The sequence below is a fragment of the Ostrinia nubilalis genome, chromosome Z (assembly GCF_963855985.1).
Source record: "Ostrinia nubilalis chromosome Z, ilOstNubi1.1, whole genome shotgun sequence".
Classification (NCBI taxonomy): domain Eukaryota; kingdom Metazoa; phylum Arthropoda; class Insecta; order Lepidoptera; family Crambidae; genus Ostrinia; species Ostrinia nubilalis.
In genome coordinates, this window is record NC_087119.1 from 27,408,616 (window position 1) to 27,419,048 (window position 10,433).

The 10,433-nt window shown below is 44.4% G+C and overlaps 1 protein-coding gene and 1 long non-coding RNA gene across 2 annotated transcripts; both read left to right on the forward strand.

Annotated features, from left to right (window-relative positions):
* The first annotated feature begins 2,702 nt into the window (after positions 1 to 2,702).
* LOC135086690 (uncharacterized) lies at positions 2,703 to 5,291 on the forward strand. The gene is made up of 3 exons (XR_010260567.1): positions 2,703 to 2,812; positions 4,946 to 5,010; positions 5,256 to 5,291. It is a non-coding gene; the product is annotated as an uncharacterized LOC135086690 (long non-coding RNA).
* Positions 5,292 to 5,877: 586 nt separating this feature from the next.
* Positions 5,878 to 9,681, forward strand: LOC135086691 (uncharacterized). The gene is made up of 5 exons (XM_063981468.1): positions 5,878 to 5,985; positions 6,552 to 6,728; positions 7,594 to 7,620; positions 7,761 to 7,912; positions 9,144 to 9,681. Exons 1-5 carry the CDS (start codon positions 5,878 to 5,880, stop codon positions 9,289 to 9,291), a joined length of 612 nt encoding a protein of 203 aa, XP_063837538.1. The 3' UTR covers positions 9,292 to 9,681.
* The last annotated feature ends 752 nt before the right edge of the window (positions 9,682 to 10,433 follow it).

Sequence of the window (10,433 nt, forward strand, 5' to 3'; positions counted from 1 at the left end):
CAGTCACACAATTAGGCGAATGGTTCAGGAAGTGGCGTATCGAGGTAAATCCCGAAAAAAGTGCAGCAGTGTACTTTTCTAGGGCTTTGTCTGCGAAACGTCCTCCGGTTCGCACTCGTCCTAATGTCCCCACCCATCTCACCTTATTTGACCAAACTATTCCTTGGAAAAGTGAGGCCAAATACTTAGGTGTCACTCTCGACCAGAGATTATCGTTCGCTCCGCACCTCAGACGTGTCTTGAGCCGTGCGAACCACTACATCCACCGACTCTACCACCTAGTTGGAAGGAAAAGTAAATTGTCACTTAGAAATAAGTTGACAATTTACAAAACCTGCATCCGTCCAGTGTTGACTTACGCCAGTCCGGTGTTTGCTCACACTTCCTGCACAGACCTTAAGAAATTCCAGACCCTCCAAAACAAATTCTTACGCCGAGCCGCGGATGCCCCGTGGTTCGTGCGTAACACGAATCTCCATAGAGATTTCGAGATCCCATCGATTGATCACTTTATGAAAGAAGCCTCTCGCCGCTACTTTGATAAAGCGATCAACCACAAGAACCCTCTTATCGTTAGCGCCGCCACGTATACACCCCAGAAAGATGTCGCTGCCCAATACCGACGACCTAGGCATGTCCTAGACGACCCGGACGATCCTATTACCGAATTTCTGAACACAGACATCACTGCCTTAAGCACGCCAACTACTCCACAACACAGTAGCTCGTTACACCGTACTCGCCGGCGAGTACGAGGCCCTGCTTTCCATTTCGGACGGTACAGACATGTACCGGGCCGGTTCTCCCCTATCCGTCCCCCGGACACGGCCTGAGCCGAGGTCCGAGCCTACCGTGGCGCCCTCAGGCCGCGTCCGTAGTCCCCTCGATCGGGCCCACTAGAGTGAGCCCGCCGTAGGCTGGACTTTGGTCCAACACCGCGGTGGGCAACCCTCTAGTTGGGTTCGCCACTGATCGGGCGCCTTATGCGCTCGATACGGCCCGATCGCGAACGTCGGTCTGCGACCGACGCGGACGAGCCTAGGCTTCGCTTCGCGAAGCCCACACTCGGCCTCGTCGGCACGCGCACCGACGATCGCCAAACGGCTAGAGTACCTTCTGTACTCGCCACTCTGCCCGGTGAAGCTGGAAAAGCTCCTCAAGCTACCAGCGCGCGTCCCAAAAAAAAAAAAAAAAAAAAAAAAAAAAAAAAAAAAAAAAAAAAAAAAAACCCAGTCAGTTCCGCGTTTTCTCCTCAACAAGCTACAACACCAAGCTCTCGCCACTGCTCCGAGGAACCGGTCACAGTCTCAACCACAACCGAGTTATTATTTCTGCGCTCCCCGCCCCCTTCGTCTCGCTCTCCCGCTCGCGCTGCACCCCGCATCGCGCCGTGTCGGCGTACGGTATCCAGGGTCCGCACAGGGTTGCTACCCCATACCGTCCGGCACAAGTACCAACTGAATCCAGGCGCCGGACGATGAATGCTCCCGGGCAGACTCAAGACTCGTCGTCAACTCCACTCTAACCGCTCCGTAACACAATCGAGCACGGTGCAGTGTAGGTACATAAATAATACCTTAAGTAAAAAACACCATCGATTAATAAGAGACTATGAACCAGGCAGGTGTCCCGTAGTCTCCATCCATAGCCCAGTAACCAGTCCATCCATCCTTCATCCATAACCCTAGTCCATTCTTCAATAACTGCAATAGCTCCTGTGCACAGGCTGGGGATGGTCTCTGGCTACATCCCATGATATAGTCAGAGACTAGATCCAGCATGTGCACCACTTTCACTTTTGTAGATTATTTTGCGCTTAAAACGGCCTCTACGCGTTGGATCTGTATCCCCACGCAAGCCTTATAAAGGACCGGGCCACTTTTGACCCGTGAGCTCCAAAGCGTACAAACATAATAATAATAATCATTTATTTGCTTACAAAAAACCTTTTGTAAAAAATTTCAGTGTCCCTCAATATTCATTTTTTCATGGATAAGTATTTAGTTCCACGTCCTTTTGACATTCCCCGCTTGAATTTTCCCAAAATCAACTGCGTATTTTAAAATTATGACAGTGTGCACATGCTCGCAGCGCTCAGCAGCGACGTACGTATAATAAACTAGTAAACTAGGTGTCTGTCTGTGTCAGTTACCTAGCCTGGTCCATTCATTTGCTTGCCCCGCGCTGATTAGTCGCCGATATCCGCCTGGCAGCGAGCCTAAGTAATCCTAAGTGATCTGCATAAACCGCAACTAAGCCGCCTGGGCTGCCTAGCTTAGCTCGTCGTCATGCCGCGCGTGTTAATCTTCGCATGTCACACAGGACTAGTCCAACGCATAGCTTTATTACATAACAAATTAAATATACTTTCAGCCATAGCCTAAATTATTTTATTATTGAGACAACTTGATGATTACTTATTTGCTATGATTTCGTAATTTCGCTTTATGGTTACTTGTGAAGAGTCTGCAAGCATTGTAATGTTCACGATCAAAGATGGGTGATAAAGATCTTTTAGAGTTACTGACTAGACAACAACAAGAAACCGAGTCGTTAGCAGAGAGGATCAGTAACGTGAGCTGATGGAGAGAATTCAATAAGGATTTCATTAACTTTCCCAGGACAAAGTCACGGGCAAGAGCTAGTTTAATGTTACAATTCTGCTTTGATTTGTGGCGCGACGCCCGCGGCGCATTGTTGATATTCGATATTACGACCGACTGCATTCTATGATTAAATTCAGTTTAATATCGCTTTTCTGTGGAAACTTTAATCAGTGAAATGTACAAACGATATATTATTTTGCTCTTGGGTATGTCCTTTTTTTTTTAATTACTAAGTAAAATGTAATTTATTTAGCTATTACCTTACCTCCAAAATATGATTTTATCCAATTTGAAAATACATAAACAATTTTAAAGCAGCATGCTTCATTGAAAGATGAGACGATGAATTCATAATAGCCGGTATCTAACGCGATGCCTGAACTTTTTAATTACAGTAGCGAATTCAGCGGGAGCGCTATTTTCTCTTAGACAATAAAATTTAATTATCGGTGTATTCTTTTGTGTAATACACACCGCAATAAACAACTTTTCCACTTCACCGTTTAACTTGGATAGTAAATAATTTCTTGTGAAGTTGTTGAAAGTTTGTTTTCAGACGAGTGTTGGCGCCAAGTTTGTCTGATGCCCTGAAGGGTCAACTTGGGGGGTGAAGCTTTTCTAGCCGCTGTCCAGTGTACGACATACTTTTAATTAATTAGTAGTTTGTGGTTGCGGATCGTACATTTGCTAATTGCCGGACGCCGGGCAGCGCGCACCACGCCAGGCGTTCTTGTTTGCTGTGTAGCGCCTGCAGCTCTTTTTGCGTGTTTAACGTTACTCGGTCAGTCCCGGGACAAATAACAACGAGATGTTTTTTTTAAATGTAGCATATAGTTACTTCGAATATCCGCACCATAACAAATCTTGTGTGCTGTAGCAGCCGACTCTTTTTTACCTAAAAAAAACTGAAACATTCTGACCGCCGCGTGTGGCCGCAGCCCTAAGACCCTTACCTACCGTTAGACCAAAATTTAAGCAAAACAAATATGAATGAATTGTGGTCGTCGGAAACTAGAAAGGGTACTCCACCGGAGACTAAATTAATTAGAGTTGAAAAGCTCCCGGGGAAGCGCGTGGCCAGCAGACTTTTATTATTTTTCACTTCTCTTGAAACACAGACTCCTCTAAAGCTTTATGCGGTTCGCTGCAAAAGGTTAACAAATAATAAACAAGTTGGAAAAGCGAAGTGTAATGTGTTTAGAATCGTAGAATCATAGAAAACAAAAAGCAAGAAGCTTTGGTTTGCTCTACTCTTTTAAAATACTGCACGCAGCATTTTGTGTCTGCTCGTCAGTATCCCTAGAATTTTTCATGCAATGAAAATGATTGCTCAGTCATAAAAATACTGAAAGTTCAATTTATCGTTTTGCCGCCGGCTCTTTAGTTTGCTCACTGCCAATAAATATTTTTTAAATCATTTCACAGAATCAGATATTATGCCTTTTCCGATAAAAAATATTTATTTGTTTGTGAGCTGCCGATAAATATTTAGTTTTCCCAGATTTGTTTGTACATTTGCTGTAGGACACTGGAATCCCTCAAATCCATACTCAAACCCATAGAATACTTAGTGATGAATACTTATTGTGTTGTATGTCCCTTGATCATATCATAATTGGACCCGATTGGCGCTGCGAGTAGGTATTCCAGCAATATTTTTATACGTTCGGGAATCAGGACAACGTCTTTGTTTCACTGTTTCGCGACAATATGGACCAGCACCAACAAGGAGCTGCACAAGATTGATCACTTCACGAACGAATAAGTATATTTTCGTCGCACCTAATGGAGCTTTGCACTCCACTACACGTCACTCTCCATATTCAGGCCATGGAGAAACATTGTAATGCTCTCGTATCATCTAACATCGAATAAAAATTTCAGAGCAAGCTTTTATCTACACTAATATTATAAAGAGGAAAACTTTGTTTATTGTTTGTTTGTTTGATTGTAATGAATAGGTTCAAAAACTACTGGACCGTTTTTTTTTAATTCTTTCACCATTCGGAAGCTATATTATCCACGAGTAACATAGGCTAAATTTTATTTTGGAAAAAATAGGGTTCCGTAAAATATGTAGATAATGTATTGTAGTCCACGCGCGCGAAGCCGCGGGCGGAAAGCTAGTGTTTTACATAGCACATGTAGAGAACTACTGATTTAAAGAGAAAACTACCATGCTTCAAACTGGTGCCTGTACTGGTAAGCTGGTAACACGGTCTAAGAAACCCGAGAACTAAGAGAGAGGAAACTATTCCTAGAATCAGCCTGTGTTCATATTTCACGGAGAATAGAATGGTGTTTCTGGCTGGCTTAAGTGATACGTAGTGTTCCCACAGGCTGGCTGGCGGCGTGCGCCGGGAGAGAGCCTTTCAAGCCACGCCATGGCTCATTACCATACCTCGTAAGTAATTTCATTATTCAAGGAAAACTGTTTGATATTTTCCGTCGTGTTTATTAACGTTTTATAAAGTTTCCATCCTCTTTTTTGGGCGAGATCATTAGCAAAATTGATATTGGGATTTTAAGCATTCAGTTGAGTGATCATGGCAAGGCAGTTGCATAGGTTCGCTAGTTCCGTTTGTGAAGCAACACATTGAAATCGATCCACCAGATGAGAATGCAGTAGTATGAAGTTGTGTTCGGCAGGTGTACTTCCCGTCGCGCTACCGCGGCATGTGCGTGGGCACGCTGGTGTCGCGCGTGGCCGTGCTGACGGCGGCCGTGTGCGTCACCAGCCCCACCTCGGACATACAGGACCGGCGCCCCATCAACGTCATCACCGGCTCCACCTACCGCCACCCGCGCCGCGGCATCCGCGTGCAGGTCACCAAGATACTCGTCCCCAAGAGTGAGTGCCCGAGTGCCGAGCGGCTGGAGTGAGAATAACAGAAACCAGCTGAGGGAGAATCAGAGACGTTGCCAACGCTCTAGCGTAAAGTGACGCGTTCACAGATACCTCATCCCAGGCAAAATACTAAGTATTTACGTACAGTTTGTCGTCATAGGAGTGCAAATGTTAGTGACAACTTCACAAAGATGCAGGGCGTTGCTGTTTTCAAATCACTCACAATCACCGGTTGCGCCTTAAGTACATGCCTATAAACTAGGTAATAACTCGTAGGTATTTGGTGCTGTTTAGTAGTCTTTGCGTCAGTTTTCCACCCGGATTATTTGTTACGCAGTTGCGCAGAACGTGTCGGGCGACCGCGGGTACCTGATGCAGAAGTCGGCAGCCGTGATGCTGCTGAAGCGGAAGGTGCCCGATGTGATGGCGGAGATCCCGCTACGCGCGCTGCCGGTGGACTGGCGCGGCGAGGAGGTGCTGTCGCTGCACGAGGAGTGCTTGATACCGGGCTGGCACTTTTTCTATAGAGGGGTACATTCAGATTTTGAACCTGACACTTCGTAAAAATAAATACTCTACTACTACTAGGCCTTGCAACGCCTGGTTTCCACCAAAGCGGAGAAGAGCTGAGAAGGGTCGGGTGGACCAATTTTTCTATAGAATTTGACAGCGGCGGCGACGCGGCGCCGTGCGGAGCTGTACGGAGCGGAGAAGAGATGTGAAAATAAAAATAATAAAATCTGACTGGTTATTCAAAACACTTCGCTCCGCATTGGTGGAAACCGGGCCTAACGGGTGTTCAAACTTGTGCGAAAGTAAAAACGAAAGGTAGGTAGGGCTTCATCGAAGGCCAGTAGAGTACAGTTTAAGCAGAATCGTCAGTGTAAGGCGGTTATCACACTGCGCCGCGCTCCGACACGGGGCGACAGATTTTTCATTGTATGCAAGTACCTCAGTTTGTATGGAAAACACGCGCGGCACTTCACACTTACAACGCGTCCGCGCGCGTGATTTTTTATATGAAAAATCACGCGCTCCGCGGCGGAGCGCGGCGCAGTGTGATAACCGCCTAACAATTAGCTCGAGCGTACCCGCAGGACCGGATCTACCCGGTGCACCGGTTCCTGCTGCAGCGCAACGTGCGGGTACAGTTCCTGAACATCGTGAAGAAGAACCTCTGGTGCGAGGCGCTGTCCATCAAGTTCCAGAAGGCGCTCAGCAACCTCGGCTTCTTCGGCTTCTACGACAAGAGCGGCTGCACCTGCGTCAGGGACGTAAGTACTTTATGCTCATCGTGTCTCTTTGCTTTGAAAAGACTTTCCGAGAATCTTCCAATTTTACTTAAATAGAGCCAAAGTACAGTCGCGGAATGAAAAGGTTCGTCACCTTAGTGTCGGTTTTCGCTTGCACTAGGTACTGTAAGAGTCAAACCTGCCAACATAACAGTGCAAGAAACAGTGCTGCTAACATTTAAATAAATATGACGTTTGCTAACGAAATAAGGTTTTGCTTGTTTATTTTTCTATCCCATCAGTGCAATGCAATGATGACATTGACCAATTGACAATAGTTTTTTTTATTTTATAAGAAATAATAATGGCAGGTTGAACCAACAAGAAGGTTTTAGTTTATCAATCATAATAATCTTCTTGACAAGATAAATCGTCAAACAACTTTGATCTGAATAATTTTGAACTTTACTGACGAACAGTTAAAGATTATTTTCTCTAACTCGAGATTATTCTGTGACATAGTTTCAAAAGGTAATATGTGCTCGCGATTCGTTGAAGGAATCAATTTGAAAACTGACGAACCTTTTCATTCCGTGACTGTACAAGTAGGAAAGAGTCTCTTTTGTGGGTGACCAACTGTTATTAAAATCGTTATTTAACTACTCATATTATCAATCACGCTTATAGAATTTTGAAATTCCTTTTATATGAATTGTAGTGGCTCATTTTACTCAGTTACGTGTACATGCTTACTTAGTAGGTACCTTATGTGCACGAGCACATGCACTCTTGTTTCATGTAAGATAGTTGAATATCGTTTGCTTACTAGATGGAACGTGCGTGACTGAACTGTTATGCAACGGAACAATCGCGATATCATAATTAATTTATTACTTCTTGATTCCAGCCCGATAGAATGGCTCAGCCGTGCCATGTAAGTAGCTAACTATTTACATAACTACGAGTATATTGGTCCAAAAAGATGCATGGGTTTTTTTTTATTTCGTGTATTGCCAACATTATTTTCATCATTTGCTGATTCAAGCCAGTTCGTGTGACGTGTCATGTGTCCAGGGCATGTACGGGGCGCCGCTGGTGTGCCGCGGCAAGGCGGTGGCGATGCTGATGGCGCCGGACGCGCAGTGGACCAACTGCACCGGCATGAGCAACCTGGTGCACCTCCTTGGTGCCCCATACCTCAAGAGATTCATGGAGTGCGTCAACGTGTAAGTACAGTTACTGGTTGTATTATTGAAGGCCGGCTGCTTTATTTTTTCATTCATCCATCAACATCGTTGTTAGAAAATTAATAGATTATTAAAACTGGAAAAGAGATGTGAGCTCAGTTGTTACAGCACATGCTGGTTACAAGTATGCTGTCACTCTTAATTCTCCTAGCATTCTATAAATGACGTAAAACATTCTGAACCTATTTCTGTTTGTAAGTGGAAATTCTAAAGCAAATGGCAAATTATCTAGCTAATTTTTACGATGTCAATCGGGATGAAACGCGGGTATTCACAGGCATCCTCTGAATTAGGAACGAGTTGTAATGCTCGACCATGACAGATCCGAGGCGAGAGGTCTATTAAGCAATACAACTTCGATGTATTCGGGTTCTTCTGTCTTCTTCACTCGCCCTGTGTCGTTGCATGAGAGGAAGAGACGGAGAGGGTGAATAAATCAATGATGTGCGGAGTAGTTTCTGTCACCAGGCATTTATATTAACGGGTTTCCGATATGTACCATCCTAAAGATAACAATATGCAATGTGTACAGACAACGGTACACCGAGATAAACATTGTAGCATCTCAATCTATCAATCCAGCTCAGTTTAGACATTGTCTCACACTACACGGATCGGGTGAAATTATAAACAAAATAAAGCTGACACTAGTCCATAATAAGTTGCACTGGTGGAAATAATATCTGACCTTCGTCTCCCCATAGTAACCTAGAATAAAGCTCAAACTTTTTTTTAAATTTAAATCCCTTCGTGTAAAGCCTACGATGAATCCATAACTGATCTATAAACTACCACATTATTTATTCAATAACAGTCAATTTCTTGGTCTTAATAATATATTTAGTGCAGCACTAATTCGGTTTGCGACAGACTTATTTCGACTTGGGTACGGATTTGGAACATCACAACCACAAAGTCTAGACGAAACCTATCTTAAGAAAGCATTAAATGGGGAACAAATCTAAATCGAAAAAGATCGCGCTGCTGCATGCCATGCAAAGAAAAACAGGATAAATCTTTCAGATTTCAAAATAAGCTAGATTTACGTAGGTATGTGTAGAATACAGAATTATAGAAAAGTTAAAGTTACGAACTTATGCCAGCCATGCCGTATTTTCTTCTTTTTCCGCCTACTAGCATAAGACTTTTTCGAGGCGAGGATCACGTGCAACCATCAGGATCAGTATGTCTCAGATTTCTAACTGTGCAGGCTGTTCGAGCCGGACCTCATGCCGGACTGGAAGACCATGAAGAAGCAGATCTTCGATGACCCGAGCCACGACCAGTACGACTACGTGCCGGCGCTCTACGACAAGCTCACGCTCGGCTCCAGCGAGTCCGACACCGCGGAGGAGTGAGCGCTCGCCACTCGCCGCCCAGCGCACTCCTTATACTTCAACCACACCAACGCGTGCATCAAAGGCCAATGACAGGTCGCTTGACCCATGACAGTTCACGCGACCTGTTATTTCCCTATGATCGCGCCGGCGATGGCGATGTGCACGCGTTGGTGTGGCTGAAACTTTAGGCGGGTTTTAGACTCGCGCTGATCGCTCGCTGATCGTCGGCGCTTTCAGATCAATACGTTACTGAGTGACGCGTCATTCATTTCGGCTGTTAGCGCTGACGGTCAGGGTGCGTCAGCGCGATTCTAAAGATTCCAGGTTTATACCCTGTTGCTAGCAGTAGTAGCATGCAAATTATGACTGTTTTGATATTTATGAAGTAGAGCCTTACAAGTAAAGCTATCCTTTGTTTATTTAAGCTTTAAATACTACATTGCTAGAATGATAACCAGCAGTTTATAGTTGTACTACATATCCTGAAGCTTGGAGGATTATCGCCGTCCACAAATTGAACTGCGCTAATAGCAAATTATCTAATCGTGGGCGTGCAGGGATCGCTCAGGTTAATTAGTGGCCCGCGGGCAGCAGCCACGGATTAGCTCTACACTAACAGGATCCGATTAGCGACGGCGACAGACGGATTGTGTGCGTTTGACCCAAAAATATTTTTTTATTAATAATAACGAAATATTTTGTACTATTATCATACATTTTTCAGTTCTTTTCTGTATTATCTAAGTAATTTCCATATAGTTTTCAAGCTACATACGTCTAGCCATTGTATGTACACGCTTTTCATAAAACTTTTTTTATTCAGGTAGGTATAATATATTGAATAAACATCGGTTTTTCTGTGACTTTGCAACATTTTGCATAGATTACGCTGCCTAGAGGACCGTCGCGCTCAAAACTTTTAATATTTTATTGATATTGTATAAAGCAAGCAAGGATACGGTTTTGTGTTATTTTAAATAAAGTTTATTTTTCGATTTGTACCTACATAGGCTACATAACATGAATATTAATTTAAAAAGAATATTCGTGTCGTCGGTCCACCTTGCGGGTGGACGTCCCACGCTGCGTTTCCCGGTACGCGGCCTCCACTCCAGAACCTTGCTGCCCCATCGGCCGTCAGTTCTGCGTACTATGTGCCC